Here is a 24,541-nt window from a genome sequence, read left to right as displayed (position 1 = left end):
GGTCTGTCACTGCTAAGGTGTAGGAGACCTTTGACTGCCTGGTTCAGGCCAGAAGCAGAATAAATCTTACAACAAAGATAGGACATAACAATAAATGTCTAAGCTATGTAGGAACGAAACGAAAGTATACAAAAGCAATGCACCTTCTTGTGTTTGATGCATATGACGAGACAAAAGTAAATCTGAGAAGTGACTAATTGTCATAGGAGATTTGGGAATCTGTTGGCAGCCAGAGCACGGAACACTTGCAGAACAGTGCTGCTTAGCGCAGAATTAAAACACCTCACCGTGCATTGCTCAAAAATGGTTATTCATCTGCTGACATAAAAAGAGCATTAAGCCGAGTGTGCAAAAATCATAGCGATGCACAAAAGTTTTCCTGCCTTTCATTAAGGACATTCCTTATCGCACAGGAAAAATCTTGAAAAAACAGACCAACGAGATAATCTACAAACCTGCCCAGAAGATATAGGTTCACCTAAGCTGGCAAGGGATGCTTTTAAACCACTGGAAAAAGCAGGATTCCATATAGTTCTGGGTAGGTGTACAAGGTACGATCAAGAAGCAACAGTAGTTTTTGAAGTTTGCATAGTTTATACAAACAACATTCAAAATTTTTTGTTAATATGTCAGCACACATCTTTCTGATGCACACATGCATTTTCGTCTCTTTTGAAAAAAAGGTTATACATGTTTCTGAATCTACAGCAAGTATGACAACAGTTTACCAGTGGTATAAACTTATCAAAGAAGGTTGAGAAGATGCTGAAGATGAGAACCACCCTTGACACCCTAGTACATCACTTAGAGATGACAATGTGGTAGAAGTAAGTTAGGTTGTGCCAGAAATTTATTTTTTTCTGCAATTCAGTTCAGTGCTACTTTATTAATTACTTGATCTACCAATCTAAACATCAGAATTCTTGTGTAGCACAGGATTTCAGAAGTTTCTATTTTCTTTTAGTCTGAACTGCTTATCATCTACGTTTCACTTGCATACAAGGCTACACTTCAGACAAATACCTCTAGAAAAGAATTTCAAATATTTACATTTATATTCAATGTTAATGTATTTCCCTATGCATTTTCTTGAAGTTTTCCCCAGCAGATAGAATATTCCATCAGTTACGGAGTGTGCATCCAGGATAGTTTTATTTCTTCTGATATTTTGGCTGATAACTGTACAGGCATTTTCAAGGTGAGCTGCTGACATAATGGAAACTCCTTGACATAATACTTGCTATTGTCAGTCTGCATTTTATGTCCTCTCAACTGCAACCATCATCAGTTACTTTGCACCACAGATAGTAAAACTCATTTACTACAATGTCTCTCATTGCCTGGTCTAGTATTCACAGCATTCCACAACCCTTTTTTAGTTGTGTCGATATTCATCTTATCACCTCTTTTCAAGACATTACCCATTCCCAGAATGAATTTTTGTATTGCAGTGTAGTATGCACTGATATGAATTTTCCTGACACATTAAAGCTGTGTGCCGGACTGGAACTCGAACTTGCAACTTGCAACTTGCAACTTTTGGCTAGGCAAAGGTAACAGCTTTGGGTTCCAGTCTGGCACATATTCCAATAGGGTAACTATGGAGGAGTTCAAGAGTAACCAGGCTTGCTGGGGGGAGGGGGAGAGCGGTGTACCAGCCCAGGGGGCTCTATCTGCCAGGAAGTTTCATAACAGCACACACTTCACTGCAGAGTGAAAAATTCTTACTGGGAAACATCCCCCAGGCTGTGGTGAGCCATGTCTCCACAATATCTTCCCTTCAGGAGTGTTAGTGCTAGAAGACATGCAGGAAAGCTTCTGTCAAGTTTGGAAGGTAGGCAATGACTTACTGGCAGAAGTAAGGCTGTGAGGACAAGTCATGCTTAGGCAGCTCAGTTGGTAGAGCTCTTAGCTGCAAAGGCAAAGTTCCCAGGTTCGAGTCCCAAATCGGTGCACAGTGTTCATCTCATATTCATTCTGATCAGCTGTTCTTCCAAGTCTGATATAATCTCTGGCAGATTCATTTCCTCCCCCCCCCCCCCCCCCCTCTCCCTGAATGTAAATCCTATTTCCAAATTTATCTTTGATGTCCTTGAGAGCTTGCTCAGTATACAAATTGAGTAACATCAGGGATAGACTACATATCTGTCTTACTCCCTTCCCACCTGCTGCTTTCATTTCATGTCCTTAAACTTCTATAGCTGCAGTCTGGTTTCTGCAAAAGTTGTGAATAACCTTTCACTCCCTATACCTTACCCCTGCTACCTTCAGAAATTCAGAGAATGTAGACCAGTAAACACACTCAAAAGCTTTCTCTAAATCTACAAACACTATAAACTTTAGTTTGCCTTTCTTTAACATATCTTTTAGGTACATTGTAGAGTCAGTAATGTCCCAAAAGTTCCTACATATCTCCAGAACCCAAACTGATCTTCCTCGAGGCCAGTCTCTAGCAATTTTTCCATTCTTCTGTAAATATTGTGTGTCAGTACCTCGCAACCATCTCTTATTAAACTGACAGTTTAATATTATTCATTTCTTGAATTGGGATACTTAAATTTGTCTTTAAGTCCATGTATATTTCTCCACTTTAATATAGCTTGCACACTTGGTGGAATAGTTATGTCATGGCTGGCTCACCCAAGCATCTCAATAATTCTGAGAGAATGTCATCTAACTCCAGGGGCCTTGTTTCAACATGACTCTTTCAGTGGTCTGTCAAATTATTCTTGCAGTATTGTATCTCCTATTTCACATTCATTCACTTCCTCTTCCCTTTCTGTAATATTGTCCTAAAGTTAATTTCCATCTTATAACCCTTCTGTATATTCTCTCATCTTTTTGGTCTTATTACTGGCTCGCCAGCATAGCTCTTTATATTCATATAGCTGCTTCTCTCTTCTCCAAAGATCTCTTCAATTTTCTTATAATGAACTACTATCTTAAAAAAGCTGCACAACTAATCAGGCAGATTTTGATAAAACTTCAAAGTGGTACAATGATATCAAATTGTTTTAAAGGATAAGAAATTTAAAATTGAGCACTTCACAAAATGTACTCATAAAACTGCAGTATCCAATGACTACAATAGCAACAGTCAACTCACATAATATCTAAGTGTAAGAATTTGTAGGATTTGAAGCAGAATCTGTCTAATTATTATATATCTGTTTAATTATTATATGAATGCAGAATCTGCAGCTGTGATACATATTATGTAAATTGAAGTTGGAGGGAAGGGGAGGGAAAGGGAAATGAAAATGTTTGCCAGACTGGGATTCAAACCCAGGATCTTCTGCTTACTAGACAGCTGTGTAAACCACTGTGCTGCCTGGACCTAGTATTCGTCGCAATTGCACAGACTGTCACAGTAAATACCTCAACTGGCCCACATTCCCACCTAGTGTTACCCATCCACAGTCACCATCCACGACCTCAACACTCACTATTTTGAGATTCCCATAGGAGGTCAAACGTGATTGTGCATTTACACCATGTGTTCATGTGAATGAGTTGCCTCAATGGGCTACGAATCCACCACAATCAGTGTGAACGTACAATCACCTTCAACCTCCTGAGGGAATCTCAAAGCAGCAAGCATGGAAGAAACGGATGGGGGCGGTGTCTAATTATCATTTCAGAGTGTAAAATTATGTTTTTAAGAAAATTTTCAATATAAAAGTTTTCATATAGAGTTCAATGCACCTTGTTGTTGTTGTTGTTGTTGTTGTTGTTGTTGTGGTCTTCAGTCCTGAGACTGGTTTGATGCAGCTCTCCATGCTACTCTATCCTGTGCAAGCTTCTTCATCTCCCAGTACCTACTGCAACCTACATCCTTCTGAATCTGCTTAGTGTATTCATCTCTTGGTCTCCCTCTACGATTTTTACCCTCCATGCTGCCCTCCAATACTAAATTGGTGATCCCTTGATGCCTCAAAACATGTCCTACCAACCGATCCCATCTTCTGGTCAAGTTGTGCCATAAATTTCTCTTCTCCCCAATCCTATTCAGTACTTCCTCATTAGTTATGTGGTCTACCCATCTAATCTTCAGCATTCTTCTGTAGCACCACATTTTGAAAGCTTCTATTCTCTTCTTGTCCAAACTATTTATCGTCCATGTTTCACTTCCATACATGGCTACACTCCATACAAATACTTTCAGAAATGACTTCCTGACACTTAAATCTATACTCGATGTTAACAAATTTCTCTTCTTCAGAAACGATTTCCTTGCCATTGCCAGTCTACATTTTATATCCTCTCTACTTTGACCATCATCAGTTATTTTGCTCCCCAAATAGCAAAACTCCTTTACTTGAAAAAAGAGACAGCATTGGTCGTATATTTTTACTATTGCAAAATCGATTTTCTGTCACTGAGTGACCATCTTCAGTGCTATATTGTATAATTTAAATTGGGATGCACTGTTGACACTATGCTTACGGCGATCACATAGACTGTCTATGTGATCGCCGTAAGCATAGTGTCAACAGTGCATCCCAATTTCAGTTATACAATATAGCACTGAAGATGGTCACTCAGTGACAGAAAATCGATTTTGCAATAGTAAAAATATACGACCAATGCTGTCTCTTTTTTCAAGTATACCTGTTATCTGGTCGTCGTGCACAAGACAACATGGAGTCGCCAATCAATAAAACTCCTTTACTACTTTAAGTGTCTCATTTCCTAATCTAATTCCATCAGCATCACCCGACTTAATTCGACTACATTCCATTATCCTCGTTTTGCTTTTGTTGATGTTCATCTTATATCCTCCTTTCAAGACACTGTCCATTCCATTCAACTGCTCTTCCAAGTCCTTTGCTGTCTCTGACAGAATTACAATGTCATCGGCGAACCTCAAAGTTTTTATTTCTTCTCCATGAATTTTAATACCTACCCCAATTTTTTCTTTTGTTTTCTTTACTGCTTGCTCAATATACAGATTGAATAACATCGGGGAGAGGCTACAACCCTGTCTTACTCCCTTCCCAACCACTGCTTCCCTTTCATGTCCCTCGACTCTTGTAAATGCCATCTGGTTTCTGTACAAATTGTAAATAGCCTTTCGCTCCCTGTATTTTACCCCTGCCACCTTTAGAATTTGAAAGAGAGTATTCCAGTCAACATTGTCAAAAGCTTTCTCTAAGTCTACAAATGCTAGAAACGTAGGTTTGCCTTTCCTTAATCTTTCTTCTAAGATAAGTCGTAAGGTCAGTATTGCCTCACGTGTTCCAGTATTTCTACGAAATCCAAACTGATCTTCCCCGAGGTTGGCTTCTATTAGTTTTTCCATTCGCCTGTAAAGAATTCGTGTTAGTATTTTGCAGCTGTGACTTATTAAACTCATGGTTCGGTAATTTTCAAATCTGTCAACACCTGCTTTCTTTGGGATTGGAATTATTATATTCTTCTTGAAGTCTGTGGGTATTTCGCCTGTCTCATACATCTTGCTTACCAGATGGTAGAGTTTTGTCATGACTGGTTCTCCCAAGGCCGTCAGTAGTTCTAATGGAATGTTGTCTACTCCCGGGGCCTTGTTTCGACTCAGGTCTTTCAGTGCTCTGTCAAACTCTTCACGCAGTATCTTATCTCCCATTTCATCTTCATCTACATCCTCTTCCATTTCCATAATATTGTCCTCAAGTACATCGCCCTTGTATAGACCCTCTATATACTCCTTCCACCTTTCTGCTTTCCCTTCTTTGCTTAGAACTGGGTTGCCATCTGAGCTCTTGATATTCATACAAGTGGTTCTCTTCTCTCCAAAGGTCTCTTTAATTTTCCTGTAGGCAGTATCTATCTTACCGCTAGTGAGACAAGCCTCTACATCCTTACATTTGTCCTCTAGCCATCCCTGCTTAGCCATTTTGCACTTTCTGTCGATCTCATTTTTGAGACGTTTGTATTCCCTTTTGCCTGCTTCATTTACTGCATTTTTATATTTTCTCCTTTCATCAATTAAATTCAATATTTCTTCTGTTACCCAAGGATTTCTATTAGCCCTCGTCTTTTGACCTACTTGATCCTCTGCTGCCTTCACTACTTCATCCCTCAGAGCTACCCATTCCTTTTCTACTGTATTTCTTTCCCCCATTCCTGTCTATTGTTCCCTTATGCTCTCCCTGCAACTCTGTACAACCTCTGGTTCTTTCAGTTTATCCAGGTCCCATCTCATTAAATTCCCACCTTTTTGCAGTTTCTTCAGTTTCTTCAGTTTTAATCTACAGGTCATAACCAATAGATTGTGGTCAGAGTCCACATCTGCCCCTGGAAATGTCTTACAATTTAAAACCTGGTTCCTAAATCTCTGTCTTACCATTATATAATCTATCTGATACCTTTTAGTATCTCCAGGGTTCTTCCTTGTATACAACCTTCTTTCATGATTCTTAAACAAATCAGGCCATTGTGCACACAAATTCAAGTGTTCCACCACAGATGGAGTCACCATATATGTTCTTCATTTGGTTTCCTAAAATTGAACAAGAGAACGATAAAAAAAAGAAATGGACATGGGATGTGGAATAGTAGTAAGGATTAAAACCAAGCTGAAGACTGAGAAGTCTCATGCGCTATCATCTACACTATGAGAACAACTGACACCAATTGTACCTGGTAGGTGGCTCGAATTTGTGCGCAATAGCATGATTAGCTAACTTCAATGATAATTAACTCGGAAATGGCACAACATATCAAATTTTTTTAACAATTATTTCTCAGCACAATCTACCCCGCAACAACCTTACAAGCTTACAAGCTTTTCAGACTGTTTCTGGCCACTCTGCATAAACATTATAAAACTTACTTTTATCTTTTTGAAACACCGAGCTGCTTATGCTTCAAACAAGCAAAGAAGAGCAAATCTGTGTGGTTATATGGCAGCAGCATGGCAGTGTTTGACAATCTGTAATTCTGATGAAATAATTAGAGTTAATGTTTCCTCAATACTATACTTTTTTTACACTATACTTTTTGCTGATGTGTTGCAAGCTTAACACAAATACAGTTGACTTATGCCAAACATAATAGCACAATGCTGCAGACGGCTACATAACAAATAGTCATTTACTGACAGAATGTCTCACCATACATAGGCCATGAGAGATAGCATCCTGGCATTCATCCAGTACGATGGTGTCATTGGGTGTGTGGTGGCAACCAGATGTCACGATCAGCCTTACTGTGCCCAGAAAGGCATAAAGTGGTGGCTAAAAGGGTCAGGCTTAGGAATGGTGTCAATGCCTCACGAAAGAACATGTCAGTTGATAGCTGTATGGAATGTGTCTTTTTTAAATGCTGTCAGACTCAAGGATGAGACCAATTTCCTTGGATGATTGTAAACCATTCACAAACACTTACAGAATGCTTGCATTAAAGCTCAAAGGATTGGTAATAAAGGAAGACTCTGATGATAACAAATTTTATAAGCTGGCCTTCCCCTGTATTGAAGGTAGAAAATGACAGGCACTATGTCATCTTTTCAAATGAGCCAATATTTAGCTCAGTGAACGAGTACAGTGATTCTCTGTAGGCCAAGGGAGGACGTTATGACCCACAGTAAGTGGCATAACATTTTCATGTTGGTTGCATCATAGTCTCATGCTGAGACTGCAGTTCACCAGGGGGTGCTTCATCGAATTTATGGTCATGTCTCTACTGATCAATAGGTCTGTATCACAAAACATACTACGGTGCCGAATGTGATGAGGAAGCACTATCCCAATGGAGTGTTCCAGTCCCAACAGGACCACTCACTTGTTTCACATTATATGCATCGTTTAGCAATGGTTTTCACAACAGACTGATGTCGACTTGATCCATTGTTTCAAACATTCCCTGTATGGAGATGACGTTAGTTACTTGACAAATTCAGGTCCTGCTGATTTTACTGGAGCTACTGGCTCCTGATGTGTTTTGCTGATTTTGGAAGCTGGATGGATGCCATTATGGACTCACATTTACTCTGTTGTTTGCATCTCATATGTCAAACTCCTAGTGTACTGCAAAATCTCTGTATCTAAGTAAATGCCGGTCACATGGGAAGAGTCATGTTTTCCAGAGCCTGTTTGCAGCAATACCTATGATACTGTGGTACTAATGTAAGTCTTGTATTTGACTACTGAGTGTGGGCTTCTACTATGACAACTTTGATGTTACATGAGCCTGTAAGGTACATGAAGAATGCTTTCACCTGATCCATTTTCACCTTACATCATGTGATGACGGCCAAACTTCGCACCACTTTGAAATATCATCAAGATATGACTGAATATTTATGCAGCTTCTTTCACACAGTACTTCATTACAGATAATTGCATCACCTGCAAAAAGTCTCAGGTTATTATTATTATTATTATTATTATTATTATTATTATTATTATTATTTCTTTACTTTCTCAGACGTTAAGTCTGGTTAAAAATGGAAAGTGACGCGGACCTTGATCAAGCGTCACTTCCTTTTAACTGTACGATACATGTTACATTGCATTTAGAATCTTTCGGATAATTGAATATGTATCAATAATTACAGATTTCTGTAGTTGTATATATAAGTTTGGATGTAGCTGTATTGCATTGATGTACTGGTGGATATTGTGTGGTATGACTCCTGTAGTTGATAGTATAATTGGTATAATGTCAACTTTATCCTGATGCCACATGTCCTTGACTTCCTCAGCCAGATGGATGTATTTTTCACTTTTTTCTCCTGTTTTCTTTTGTATATTTGTTGTATTGGGTATGGATATTTCGATTAGTTGTGTTAATTTCTTCTTTTTATTGTTGAGTATGATGTCAGGTTTGTTATGTGGTGGTGTTTTATCTGTTATAATGGTTCTGTTCCAGTATAATTTGTATTCATCATTCTCCAGTACATTTTGTGGTGCATACTTGTATGTGGGAACGTGTTGTTTTATAAGTTTATGTTGTAAGGCAAGCTGCTGATGTATTATTTTTTGCTACATTGTCATGTCTTCTGGGGTATTCTGTATATGCTAGTATTGTACATCCGCTTGTGATGTGATCTACTGTTTCTATTTGTTGTTTGCAAAGTCTGCATTTATCTGTTGTGGTATTGGGATCTTTAATAATATGCTTGCTGTAATATCTGGTGTTTATTGTTTGATCCTGTACTGCAATCATGAATCCTTCTGTCTCACTGTATATATTGCCTTTTCTTAGCCATGTGTTGGATGCATCTTGATCGATGTGTGGCTGTGTTAGGTGATACGGGTGCTTGCCATGTAGTGCCTTCCCCTTCCAATTTACTTTCTTCGTATCTGTTGATGTTATGTGATCTAAAGGGTTGTAGAAGTGGTTATGAAATTGCAGTGGTGTAGCCGATGTATTTATATGAGTGATTGTTTTGTGTATTTTGCTAGTTTCTGCTCGTTCTAGAAAGAATTTTCTTAAATTGTCTACCTGTCCATAATGTAGGTTTTTTATGTCGATGAATCCCCTTCCTCCTTCCTTTCTGCTTAATGTGAATCTTTCTGTTGCTGAATGTATGTGATGTATTCTATATTTGTGGCATTGTGAACGTGTAAGTGTATTGAGTTCTTCTAGGTCTGTGTTACTCCATTTCACTACTCCAAATGAGTACGTCAATATTGGTATAGCATAAGTATTTATAGCTTTTGTCTTGCTTCTTGCTGTCAATTCTGTTTTCAGTATTTTTGTTAGTCTTTGTCTATATTTTTCTTTTAGCTCTTCTTTAATATTTGTATTATCTATCCCTATTTTTTGTCTGTATCCTAGGTATTTATAGGCATCTGTTTTTTCCATCGCTTCTATGGAGTCACTGTGGTTATTCAATATGTAATCTTCTTGTTTAGTGTGTTTTCCCTTGACTATGCTATTTTTATTACATTTGTCTGTTCCAAAAGCCATATTTATATCATTGCTGAATACTTCTGTTATCTTTAGTAATTGGTTGAGTTGTTGATTGGTTGCTGCCAGTAGTTTTAGATCATCCATGTATAGAAAATGTGTGATTTTGTGTGGGTATGTTCCAGTAATATTATATCCATAATTTGTATTATTTAGCATGTTGGATAGTAGGTTCAGAGCAAGGCAGAACCAGAAAGGACTTAATGAGTCTCCTTGGTATCTTCCACACTTAATCTGTATTGGCTGTGATGTGATATTATTTGAATTTGTTTGGATATTAAGTGTGGTTTTCCAATTTTTCATTACTATGTTTAGAAACTGTATCAATTTAGGATCTACATTGTATATTTCCAATATCTGTAGTAACCATGAGTGGGGTACACTATCAAAAGCTTTTTGGTAATCAATGTATGCGTAGTGCAGTGATCTTTGTTTAGTTTTAGCTTGATATGTCACCTCTGCATCTATTATTAGCTGCTCTTTACATCCTCGTGCTCCTTTGTAGCAGCCTTTTTGTTCTTCATTTATAATTTTGTTCTGTGTTGTATGTGTCATTAATTTCTGTGTAATGACTGAAGTTAATATTTTGTAGATTGTTGGTAGGCATGTTATGGGGCGATATTTAGCTGGGTTTGCTGTGTCTGCTTGATATTTAGGTTTCAGATAAGTTATTCCATGTGTAAGTGTATCAGGGAATATGTATGGGTCTGCAATGTAACTGTTAAATAATTTAGTTAGATGTGAATGTGTTGAGGTGAACTTCTTTAGCCAGAAATTTGCTATTTTATCATTTCCAGGGGCTTTCCAATTGTGCGTAGAATTAATTGCTCGGGTGACTTCATGTTGCAAAATTATCACTTCAGGCATTTGTGGTATCATCTTGTATGAGTCTGTTTCTGCTTGTATCCACCGTGCATGCCTGTTATGTTGTACCGGGTTTCACCATATGTTGCTCCAGAAGTGTTCCATGTCTGTTATGTTTGGTGGATTGTCTATTTTAATGTGTGCGTTATCTATTGTCTGATAAAATTTCTTTTGGTTTGTGTTGAATGTTTGGGTTTGTTTCCTTCTATTTTCACTTTTTTTGTATCTTCTAAGTCGTTTGGCTAATGCTTGTAATTTCTGCTTCTTTTCATCTAATTGCTCTATCGCTTCTTGTTTTGAGATTTTACCTCACCTTTTTCGTTTATTGTCTGATATTTCTTTTCTTATAAATTGTGTTAGCTGTCCGATTCTTTTCTCAGTTTTTCTATTCTGATCTGTCCCTGTGTTGCCATGCTGGTTTTGTGGGTTTCTTCTGTGTGTCGGTTGATTCTGATCTCTGCCTAGTGTGTATATTTAGTGTAGTGAGTGCTCCTATATAAACCAGTAGTTGTAACTCTTCCATAGTTGTGTTTTCATTTATTTTGTTGTGTATGATTGTGTTGATAGTTTTTATTGTTGTTTCGACTTGTGGGTTACTTGGCAGTCTATGCAAGAATGGTCTAATGTCTGTAGTTGTGTCTTTGTATTCTATATATGTCAACTGAAATTTTTCTTCTATATCTAACATGTGTGTCACTTCGTGTTCTATTGGTGCTTGTTCTGGTGGCTGTCTTAAGATTTCGTTTTCCTCTGATTGTTTAATTGATGCGTGTTGTTCTTTGTTTGTTTGCTCTGTGATGTTTGAGTCCATTACTGTATTTTCTTCTTCTTCTAATTGCTCATTATTTTGTTCCAGTATTTGTTGTACTTGTTGTTTGATGTTTTCTAATTCTGACTGGAGTATCCTGTTATTTTTTAATATTACACGGATCTGATCAGCTAGTCGTTGTTCTGTTAAAAATTTTAATTCCGGGTATCTGGTAATAAATGTTGTTTATACTTGTGATCTGTATCCAGTTGTGTTGGTTCCTAGGTTTGTTGCTTGGTAATAACAGAACATGAGGTGTCGATTAACTTCATCTGACCATCTCATCCTCTGTCTTTGTTTTCCTTCTAGGGTGGTTGCAGGAAGCATATCCTGCAAAACACCTTTATTTGGATATAAATCATTTTCCAGTTGGCTAGCAGTGTCATTACCATTGTCGGCGGGCATAGGGTTCAAGCGTCGTCCCCGACCATGACGGCGCTTGTCTGAGGCTTCTTTAGTTCTGTCCTGAACCAAGTTATCACACTAAAAGGGGGGTTAGCCCTATTAGTGGTTTGTTCTTTTCGTCACCTTTTATTATTATTATTATTATTATTATTATTATTATTATTATTATTTTCTCTTTCCTGTCTCAGATGTTATGTCTGGTTAAAAATGGAAAGTGACGCGGACCCTGATCAAGTGTGACTTCCTTTTTTAACTGTACGGTATATGTTACATTGCATTTAGGAACTTTCGGGTAATTGAACATATATCAATAATTATAGATTTTTGTAGTTGTATATATACGTTTGGATGTAGCTGTATTGTGTTGATGTACTGGTGGATATTGTGTGGTATGACTCCTGTAGTTGATAGTATAATTGGTATAATGTTAACTTTATCCTGATGCCACATGTCCTTGACTTCCGCAGCCAGTTGGATATATTTTTCAATTTTTTCTCTTGTTTTCTTCTGTATATTTGTTGTATTGAGTATGGATATTTCAATTAGTTGTGTTAATTTCTTCTTTTTTTGGTGAGTATGATGTCAGGTTTGTTATGTGGTGTTGTTTTATCTGTTGTAATGGTTCTGTTCCAGTATAATTTGTATTCATCATTCTCCAGTACATTTTGTGGTGGATACTTGTATGTGGGAACGTGTTGTTGTATTAGTTTACGTTGTACGGCAAGTTGTTGATGTATTATTTTTGCTACACTGTCATGTCTTCTGGGGTATTCTGTATATGCTAGTATTGTACATCTGCTTGTTATGTGATCTACTGTTTCTATTTGTTGTTTGCGAAGTCTGCATTTATCGGTTGTGCTATTGGGATCTTTAATAATATGCTTGCTGTAATATCTGGTGTTTATTGTTTGATCATGTATTGCAATCATGAATCCTTCCATCTCATTGTATATATTGCCTTTTGTTAGCCATGTGTTGGATGCATCTTGATCGATGTGTGGCTGTGTTAGATGATACGGGTGCTTGCCATGTAGTGTTTTCTTTTTCCAATTTACTTTCTTCATATCTGTTGATGTTATGTGACCTAAGGGTTGTAGAAGTGGTTATGAAATTGCAATGGTGTAGCCTATCTATTTATATGAGTGATTGCTTTGTGTATTTTGCTAGTTTCTGCTCGTTCTAGAAAGAATTTTCTTAAATTGTCTACCTGTCCATAATGTAGGTTTTTTATGTCGATAAATCCCCTTCCTCCTTCCTTTCTGTTTAAAGGGAATCTTTCTGTTGCTGAATGTATGTGATGTATTCTATATTTGTGGCATTGTGAACGTGTAAGTTTATTGAGTTCTTCTAGGTCTGTGTTACTCCATTTCACTACTCCAAATGAGTACGTCAATATTGGTATAGCATAAGTATTTATAGCTTTTGTCTTGCTTCTTGCTGTCAATTCTGTTTTCAGTATTTTTGTTAGTCTTTGTCTATATTTTTCTTTTAGTTCTTCTTTAATATTTGTATTATCTATCCCTATTTTTTGTCTGTATCCTAGGTATTTATAGGCATCTGTTTTTTCCATCGCTTCTATGCAGTCGCTGTGGTTAGCCAATATGTAACCTTCTTGTTTAGTGTGTTTTCCCTTGACTATGCTATTTTTATTACATTTGTCTGTTCCAAAAGCCATATTTATATCATTGCTGAATACTTCTGTTATCTTTAGTAATTGGTTGAGTTGTTGATTTGTTGCTGCCAGTAGTTTTAGACCATCCATGTATAGCAAATGTGTTATTTTGTGTTGGTATGTTCCAGTAACATTGTATCCATAATTTGTATTATTTAGCATGTTGGATAGCGGGTTCAGAGCAAGGCAGAACCAGAAAGGACTTAACGAGTCTCCTTGGTATATTCCATGCTTAATCTGTAGTGGCTGTGACATGATATTATTTGAATTTGTTTGGATATTAAGTGTGGTTTTCCAGTTTTTCATTACTATGTTTAGAAACTGTATCAATTTAGGATCTACTTTGTATATTTCCAATATTTGTAGTAACCATGAGTGGGGTACACTATCAAAAGCTTTTTGGTAATCAGTGTATGCGTAGTGTAGTGACCTTTGTTTAGTTTTAGCTTGATATGTCACCTCTGCATCTGTTATCAGTTGCTCTTTACATCCTCATGCTCCTTTGCAACAGCCTTTTTGTTCTTCATTGTATGTGTATTATTATTATTATTATTATTATTATTATTATTATTATTATTATATGGAAGTCATTGATATACAACATGAAAGCAAGGGTCCCAACACACTTACCTAAGGCACACTTAAAGTTAGTTCTACATCTGATGATGACTCACCATCCAAGACAACATGCTCCCTACCAAAAAGTCCTCAATCCAATCACAAATTTCACTTGAGACCCCATCAGATCGTACTTCTGACTACAAGCATCTCCAGATGTGGAACTGAGTCAAACACTTTTCAGAAATCATGAAATACTGCATCGACGCAACTGCCTTGTTCCAAAGCTTTCAGTACGTTATGTGAAAAAAGTGCAAGCTGAGTTTCACATGATCAACACTTTCGAAGTCCTTGCTGGTTGGCACCGAGGAAGTCATCTTTTTAGGATATCTCATTATATTTGAGCTCAGAATATGTTCTAAGGTTCCACAATAAATCAATGTCAAGGAGACTGGATGGTAGTTTTTGTGGATCACTTGTTCTATCCTTGTAGACAGGTGTGGCCTGCACTTTTTCCCATGAATTGGGCATGGTTTCTTGTTTGAGGGATGTATGATTGATTGTAGTCAGAAGAGGGGCTAACTTAGCCGTAAATTCAGTATAGCATCTGATAAGGATTCCATTAGGCTGTGGAGCTTTGTTCAGTTTTAATGATTGCAGCTATTTCTCAACACCACTGACACTAATACTTATTTCACTGATCTTTTCAGTGGTATGTGCATTAAATTGGGCTAATTCTCCTGGGTTTTTCCTTTTTAAAGGTATATTTGATAATGGAGTTAAGCAGTTAAGCATTTCAGATTTGGCTTTGCTGCCCTCAATTTCATTTTGTGTCTCATTTGCTAGGGACTGAACAGTAACTTTGGTGCCACTAACAGCCTTTACACATGATCAGAAATTCTGTGGGTTTTCTGAAATATCATTTGACAATATTCTGCTTGGTAGTCATTGAAGGTATCACACATTGCTCTCTTGAAAGCCAAACATGTTTCACTCAGCTTCCATCAACTTGTAGCCCCTACATTTTTTTGTTTTAAGCCTATTATGCAGTAACCTCTGTTTCTTTCTAAGTTTCTTACCGTGACTGTACACTATGGAGGTTCCTTCCCATTATGAACAGTTGTACTTGGTACATATATCTAGTGCATGGTCAACTAGTCTTTTAAACTTGAGGCACAGCTCCTCTACATGCTCCTGCCCTGTGCTGAAGTTTCAAGTTCCTCACCGAGATATGACTCTACTGATTTTTTTATCTAGTTTACTGAACATATATGTTCAGTTGTTGTCCTTTGTACTTTAGTGATCACTATTGCTGCAACTGCATCATGGTCACTGATAGCAGTTTGGATGTGGACATCCTCTAAGAGCTCAGGTGTATTTGTTGCCACTAGATCCAATACATTTTTCCCAAACAATCTCACATGCAGCTTGAGTTTCTACCTCAGTGGATTTGAGTTTCTTGTCTACTGCGACAAATACACCACCTCCATTTTCCATTTTGCTATCTTGTCGATATATATTAAAATTTTCCATAAAAACCTCACTTCTATCAATTTCAGGTTTCAGCCAGTTCTATACTCAGTAGTATGCGAGCTTCACTGCTTTTAAACAGTGCTTCAAACTATGACATTTTGTTGAAAAATGCTACAGCAGTTAACCATTGGAATTTTAATATTCTCCCCAGTGGGAGGCATTTCTTTCGATCTTACAGTGATACTTCTGTTTTTCTTACAGCTATTGGTGACTGGGTTGGATGGAGAGTCACCAATCTAAAAAAACCTTGTGTGCACCCCATGTACAGTAACTGGGTAGCAGCCTCTGATGTGTAGTGCATATCTGACCTACTTGGGGAGGGGGGACCCTACAGTTCTCTACACTATGGCCCAAGTCCAGGAAGCTGTAGCTTAGCTTTTCGCAGAACCTTCAAAGTCTCTGGTTCAGTCCCTCTATTCAACTCAGAACCAGACCCACAATTAGTTCTGGTGACAATGCTGCAAATTGTGTGATTCATTGACACTCCATGCACAAGGCTCATCTTCTCAACCTTCTCTGCCAGTCACAATAATGATCCAAGCATGACCTCTGAGCCCAAACGGCAGGCATCATTCATTCCAACATACACTACAGTCTGCAGCTGGTTGTATCCTGCTCCCTCAATTCCTGTCCCTTGCTGCCATTTCCCTAAGGGGTACTATTATTCGGCGTATGTCTGAACTGCAACAAATCATCTGAAAAATGGAGCACTCTGCTAATTTGTGTAAATGTCACTAGAACTCTGAACTCGGAAAGGGGCTTGTCATCACATTTCTCCTGGTATATTAGTTGTCTGATTACGAAGTTGGTGGATTTCATACAGTGAGAAATTTAACAGTGGTTGCACTAAAATGTTCAATATCAAACTGTGCCCTTTTTTTTTCATTCAAATTTCTTATCACCAAAGTACATTTCTCATGGTCATTGGTTAGGTGTTGCCGAAATATGTTCTCTATCATCACAAACGAAGTTTGTGGTTCATTGTATATAAATAGCAGGGCCTTTAATTGCAGGCATGTTGTGGATGAACTGCTGGATCCAGCAGATGAAAAGCTCATTACTCACTCATTACTCGAAACTGTGATCACAGCTCAGTTGTAGAGCTCATAATTACATATGGCTGCAAACCAATGCTATTAATCTGAGCTGAGACGCTCTTTAAGTCTGATTTATCATCATCTTCCATCTCAGCAAAAATGTTCACGGTGTTGTGAAATGTGGGCATTGCACTACTAATGTCATTTTTGTGGTCCTGCATAGGTTTCGTGTTCAGAATTGACAAAGGAGAGCAAGCTCCAAATGGAATTCATTGCGTTAATGCATATTTCTGCCATATGTGAAAATGCTGTTCATGTGGAAGCATGAAAGTTCTTAGACAGGGTCACCAATTATGTGGCCTCTTGGTTTAGTCACATAAATAACTGTATGTAGCTTTTGAATGTACAAAATTAACTTTTGTTCATGAATGTTACAAATACAAGGGCATTTGGTGAAGCACAGAACTTACAAGCAACACAAAGATAAAATGCACATTAGAGGGGTCACATGTAAGAACTGCTGATCTCACAGACAAGCAAAACAATGCACCACTGCCCCACAGAAATTATAGTATTACATTGATTTATAAGAGCAAGGTGTATGCCTTTTAAGTTAACTGATCTTCTGGACAGCCCTCTTATAGATAAATGCACTTTAACATTTTTCTACTGTGCAGATTCTGTCTTGTAAGAGTGATACAGAAGGTCTTCAAAAATTCATTTATGACTGCCATTCTTCATTTATTAAAGATCATATCACTTTTACTTCTTTGCTGAGAAACCAATCTGCTGAATTACACAAACAAAATTCAATTTTTCATATAAAATGCATCATTTTGTAGAAACCCGAAAGAAAGAAAATAAAATAAGCTGTTGTGTGATCTCTCATGTTCTCTCAGCACAACTAATTGATTACTGATATGCTTCCAGACAGGTTGAAGTCCATACAGTGCATACCTAGCAGCACCTGAAGAAGATGGTTGGGTTAGTCATCAAAATATTGTGCATAAAATCGAAACAACAACTTGGCAGAACACCCTGAAACACACTATTAAAAAATAATCTCTTACCTGCATCAGCAATGGTTCAGTTCTTGAAGAGGTAGTTGTAGCTGTAGGGAGGTCATCAACTAAAGTTCCAGTCTTTCTATTTGGAAAAATAACACACTTGCAAGCTTATTCTCTGCTTGAACAAGATGATGTAAAAAAATCAGTCATTTTCCTTCTTTCCTTGCACTTTTCTTTTTGACAGTATGTGACAGCTTCTTCACCTAGCGAGGTGGCACAATAGTTGGCGCACTGAATTCGCAATTTGGGGGGGGGGGGGGGGGGGGGGCGACAATGGTTCAAACCTGCATCCAGCCATCCTGAAATAGGTTTTCCGTGATATCCCTAAATCACTTCAGGCAAATGCCAAGATGGTTCCTTTGAAAGGGCATGGCCGACTTCCTTCCCCATCCTTCGCCAATCCAATGGGACCAATGACCTTTCTGTTTGGTCCCCTCCCCCAAATCAACCAACCAACCATAGTTTCTTTTTTCAGACTTTTTTGTTAGTTGGTTCATCATTATGAATACAGTAAAAATATAGAGTAACTTCACAGCAATGCTGCACAAGTGACACAGAACAATGCACTGCATGCGACAAAGGTATTCTATGAGAACTATTGAACACTGTGGTCTGGAATCAAGTTTTGCTTATCACAATGTTGGGACATAACACATTGGGGAGTAGAGGAGGGAAGCAACACAACTGGCTGTGGTGCATTACCATGTGTCCATAAACAGCTTATCCCTCATCACTGATGGTTGAAAAAGTGCTCCATATTTTGCTATGAAAAGCGGTTGTATTTTATCAGTCAAAATATTTGGAGGCTATTAATATCCTTTCAGAAGTGTTTCACTTGTGCTACAAATATCATAATTCTAATCCCCCTCCATAACTAAATGGTCAGGTTCACACAGTGCACCTGGGTTTGATTACTGATGACAGCATGAATTTAAACTGATATTGTGTCAGATGCAAATATTGGAAACAAGCTGTGAGCCACGTGACACGATTTATGTATCTATAACCTTAGAACAAGAAATTTATTATTACATATACATGGGGCATGGGGGGAGGGGTCACAATTAACAGTGGAAACTGATGTGTGTGAAAGTATATGCTAATACATGCAAAAACATTCCCATGAACATGGTTCCATAAACTACTAATTTTATGTGCCGTTGACTTCAGTACGAAATACTATCCGAGTTAGTAGAAACCAGCAACCAGCCCTGGCTTTGCATGGGTAGAATGTGGCATTTACAGCTGGAAAACTCATCTGGCATAACGGTAATAAATTATATGCACAAATATTCCTTGTGAATCGATCTATATGTTAGAAAAAACCATATCAGAATCCCTACAGAGGTTAGCCTTTATACAGGCAGAAAACACAGTAGAGGGCTGCAAGTAATAATATGTCTATATCTTTACCGATTCTGGCCAAGCTTCAATTCTCTATCAGTAGCAGCAACTACATACTTTACTGCTTTTCCTGCCAGATACCAACTCCTCTAGCTGACCATCTCGTGACTGCTATCAGCCATGATATGTACTCCAAATGCCTATTAAATATGGAATCAATAACAATAGACACACTACACAACTATCATTACTATAATTATAAATTATATACAAATATCTTCCTTGTGGATCAGTCTACAGTACTGGAAGTGTATCAAAATTCCTACAGTATTTCTGATATTAGTCTCCACATACATGGTGGGGGGACTTTAGTTTATAAGATATACAGGTGTATTTGAAATGTAATCTTTACAAGGCAGGAGATCTTGGTTCAAATACCAGTCCAGTACATATTTTCAACTTTCTCCATTGATTTCAATCAGTGCCTGCTCACACCCAGTGTCTGTGATTCCTTCATGTCTAAATACATTTGTACCAATTAGGCTTATATTTGATACAAAAGTCAGTGACAGCTCATAATCATACATTCTTAATTATCTCACAAATGGCTCACTTGCAGACCCATATTTACTAATCTAATCTAATCCCATGTTTACTGGAATGTATTTTTCTTCTATCATATACTTTCACCCAGATCATTTTTTGCTATTAATTACGACACACCCTGGAAACAAGCTATGGACTTTGAAGTCTCAGGTACCCCTTTCAACTTGACGTCCACAGCAGCTGCTTCAATCTTAAACCAGCCCTGCCAACATAAAGAAAATGAGATCATTGATACAATCTCCATCTTTCTACTAAACCAAGAATTTTTCTTCTTACTCTTGTAGTCCGGAAACTGATGGGATTTTGCCAACAAGGTCTGAAGGCCTAAGCACAAACATCAAACCTGATTAAAATCAATGGGGAAAGTTGAAAATATGTGCTGGACTGGTATTTTGTGTAAATGTTTCAATAAATACAAATTTGGAGGCCTTTCTGACTTCCCAGAATAATTTACATTTGAGAGTGAAGCAATATAGGTACAGTAATATGTGAAGTTATAACATGCACATACATACCTCACTCGTTGCGAGCTGGTGCAGAATCCGAATGGCAGCTCGTGGCACGGCACTCTGCTGGAGTTGAGCCACAATCTGGTGGCAGATTCTCGGTATGTGCCCAAGTGCAGGAACATGATCCGCAAGGGCAGGCTGAGCTTGCAGCAGGCACACAAGAGCACTTGTTGCCAACTCCAACAGTTCCACCTGTCAATTAATGTGCAATATGTTTGTTATGGAATATTCCCTAGCTTCAAAGTGATAACTCAGATGATGAGAGGTTGCAGTATGTACACCTGTGTTTTGGTTTGAGTGGATCTGTAATTACAGTGTGGAGGATATAATCCAAGTAGCTTGAACAGACGTTCATAAACATCCAAATGTTTACTGGGGAATTCCTGAGTGTAGGTTTCAACGTTTTCTGCAATTCTGGTGAGGAATGCTGAATATAGAGAGATAAAGAGCAAAAATTTTAAGCCATTAGCTCACAAACTGGCTTGGAAAAATTTGCTGGCAGTTCCTTACCCATAATTGCAGGGCAGGATGTGTCTGTGTGTAAAAGGGACCAAGGTATTTTCAGTTAAGAAAGCTGGAAGTGGAGCTAATGTACCAAATATTTTGTAATATGCCGTTTAGAGCAGTAAAAATACTTCATGGCTGAAGCAAGTACAGGGGCAGGTAAGTTAATTCAGCCAAACACATGCAGCTTCACTGGTGAACTGATGGAACTCTCATTACAAGTGACTGAGGTGGAAATTTCACCAAATCTTACTTAATGAACATTTAATGCACACACCACAGCATGCTAAACAAGATCACATTATTTAAAAACTTCCATATGCTTACTTAATATTTAAAATGTGCAGATTACTTATATCTTAGGTTGTCAATTAGTATGTTCATGTTAACATAATATTTTATGAGAAGCTACACATTTTAAATATACAGGGTGGAGAAAAACTGGTCACAAAATTTTAACCCTGGATACCTGATGCCAGTAGGAGCCAAAATTGTTAATGTTGTGCACGTCAACATTACACAGTTTTTAAACTACAGATACATGGTGCCACGCACACCGATTGGTTGCGGGATTGCCCTGTTGCCGGATGCTCTGGACAATGCATGACCAAGAATACTTTGCCTGCCAGAGATCGCCATGTATCCAAGGTGGCCTGCACGCTCGGTGGTAGCGCACCAGCCTTCTACTGCGGGGGGCTGGGCACAAATCTGCCAGGGTCCCGACACATCCACTGTTGTTTCCTGGTAAGACATACCGGAACAAACCCATCATCAATAGCTGTTAGTTCGCATAGAGAAAGTCTCTTACAAATTGTGTCAGCCCTGAAAAGGGCCCTTTTTGTAGCCAGGACATTGTTTACTTAAAGCAGGTGCTCAAACTGGGGACACACTGATGCAACACAAGCTTGGTAACATCAAACGGTGTTTTGCCAAAATATTTCAAAGATCCCTTGCATTGCCCTGATGTGATTGGCAGCATGTTGAATGCGATCCATTAATTCCTACAAGCACCTCTGCCAATTACTTGGCCACTGAAGAGTTCATTTAAATATCCACGCACAGCACGACTTATGTGCGGGCACTCCATCATCATGCTGCAACCACATGCGTAGACGTATGTCCAGGGGAACATCTTCCAGCAGGCCAGGTAGAGTTTCTTGCAAAAAGTGAAGGTAATTTGCCACAGTAAGTCGAGGAGGTTGATGGACGTGTGTGTGTGTGTGTGTGTGTGTGTGTGTGTGTGTGTGTGTGTGTGTGTGTGTGTGTGTGTGTGTTTGTTTGTTTTCACATTGGGGCAGTGACGGGGTGAGGGACGATTGTATGTGTGAACCAACAACCATAGGGCTGCCCGTCAACCGACAAATGGCAAATGGCAAACAGGGCAATCTCACGACAAATCTGAGTCTGTGGCGCCAAGTTTCAATAGTTTAAAAATGATGTGTTGTCCCCCTACACAACATCAGTAATTTTGGTTTTTACTGGCATCAGCTATCCAGGATTAAAATATTGTGACAATTTTTCTCCACCCTTCTACTATCTGAGATCATTTTTTATTATTGTTTTGTTTTGTTTTAGTGTGCAAAAAACAACTGGGGTCATAAGTGCCCAAGTCAGAGCTAGAGAACACGAACACAGACAGGAGTTAAACGACTATACATTATTCCTAATTGACAGAAGAGAAGATAGCTAAAAGCACGCATGTGGAAAAAGGGCTAAAAAAAGACACCATACAGAAATGGAGGTCCAAAACTAAAAATTAAATGGCCTTCACCATATTGCTACGGCAGATACAAAGTAAAACGGGGTTGACATCCCACACGTCTTCGCTAAAACGGCTGATAAATCAGACAGCAAACCCAAGCTGGAACGTAAATGAATAATAAAAAAAAAAAGGGCAGTCCATCAGGAAGTGGCGGACAGTTAAAATTTTGGTGCAATATGTACACAGTGGTGGGGTAGTGCCACATAGCAAATGACGATGGCTAAGAAGGCGGTGCCCAATATGCAGCTGAATTAAAATAATCTCCTCCCACCTGGAAGGCCGACAGGAGGTCGTCCAATGCGCAGGGAGAGTCTTAATAAGACGAAGCTTATTCCCGTGAAGGGAGGACCATTGGCGATGTCAAAGGGACACCACCTCCTGACCTCCTGACAGACAGCAACACAGAGACCATCCGAAGGAATATAGGTACTCACAGGCTGAGGTACGAGGACTGCAGCCTTGGCAGCAGTGTCAGCTGCCTCGTTTCCTGGCAGCCCGACATGACCAGGAACCCACAGAAACATGACGCTGGCTCCACCAAGAGTGAGCAAGTGACAGTTTTTCTGGACCCACTGCACTAAGCGATGGGCAGTGTTCAGCGCACATAGACTTTGGAGGGCACTGAATAAGTCTGAGCAGAGGACAACTGAAAAGCCTGTGTCACTGGATGTACTTTCCGTGGCGTGATGCAGGGTGAAGAGATTGGCTGTAAATACTTAGGAGTGTGTCGGAAGCCGATATCAAAAGACACGGGTGCCAATGACGAAGGCACAATTGACCCCATGGTCAGTCCGAGATCCATCAGCGTACACAAAGGTACTATCACAAAGTTCCTTGTGAAGTTTGTGAAACTGAAGGCAATAGACCAAGGTTGGAGTAGTGTCCTTAGGAAGTGAATGAAGGCCAAGGTTAACATGGGCCGGTTTACAAAGACAAGGTGGTGAAGGGTTCACACCCACTGAGAAATTTGCAGGTAGTGTGAAGTGAAGCCGCCATAAGAAGAGCCGAAAGCGAACTCCAGGAGGTCATAGAGAAGAGGGACGAGCCCCATACTCACGATCGAGGGATTTATCAAAGAAGGAGGCATAGGAGGGGTAGCCACGCATGACAGACAAATAGCATGCACACCTGCTGAGGAGAAAGGCACAGCGGTAGGACAGTGGTAGTTCAGCAGCTTCAGCATACAGACTTTTAACCGGGCTGGCGTAAAAGGCGCCCATGGCTGAACAAATGCCATGACAGTGGATAGTGTTGAGACAGCATAAGAGGGATGGGCGTGCAGACACACAAACAAAGCACCCATAGTGGAGTTTCGAACAGACAAGGGACCAGTACAAATGGAGAAGGTTGGTTCTATCGGCACCCCAGAAAGGACCATTGATGACACACAGGATATTGAGGGACGGCATACAGAGGGCTGCCAAGTAAGATATAGGGGAGGCTATTGAGCATGAGCCCCAGGACTTTCATAGTTTCAACGAATGGAAGGGCAACAGGCCCAAGATGGAGAGAGAAACCATTTGCGCCACCAAAAATTCATACATGCAGTTTTGTCATTGGAAAAGCGAAAGCCATTGTCAATGCTCCAGGAGTAAAGGCGATCAAGATAGCGCTAAACAGATGCCACTCAGTGAGACATGTCTAGGGAGAACTACAATAGATGGCAAAATCGTCAACAAAAAGGGAGCTGGAGATGCCCGGCGAGAGGCAGGCCATTATAGGGTTAATGGTGATAGCGAAGAGGACAACGGTCAGGATGGAACCCTGAGGGACACCATTTTCCTGGATAAAGGTGTCTGACAAGGCAGAACCCACACCCACCTTGAAAACTTGATCTTGTAAAGATGCTCAAAGAAAACAGGGCACTTGCCCACGGGAGCCGCACGTGTAAAGTGTACAGAGGATACCAGTTCTCCAGCAGGCATCATGGTCCTTCTCCAAATCTAAAAACATGGCCACAGTCCCGGACTTCCGC

General features: G+C 39.1%; 1 protein-coding gene across 1 annotated transcript in view; it reads right to left on the bottom strand.

Moving 5' to 3' along the window:
• The window catches only part of LOC126262757 (dnaJ homolog subfamily C member 13), a 410,038-nt gene that overhangs the window by 18,544 nt on the left and 366,953 nt on the right, over positions 1-24,541 (bottom strand). Inside the window, exon 33 of the mRNA XM_049959568.1 lies at positions 20,307-20,492. Coding sequence (XP_049815525.1) covers positions 20,307-20,492 — 186 coding nt within the window. The remainder of the gene's footprint in view (positions 1-20,306; positions 20,493-24,541) is intronic.

Source organism: Schistocerca nitens, chromosome 6 (assembly GCF_023898315.1).
Source record: "Schistocerca nitens isolate TAMUIC-IGC-003100 chromosome 6, iqSchNite1.1, whole genome shotgun sequence".
In the NCBI taxonomy this organism is placed as follows: domain Eukaryota; kingdom Metazoa; phylum Arthropoda; class Insecta; order Orthoptera; family Acrididae; genus Schistocerca; species Schistocerca nitens.
The sequence above is the reverse complement of the archived record's forward strand: the minus strand, read 5'-3'. Positions and strand labels throughout refer to the sequence as shown.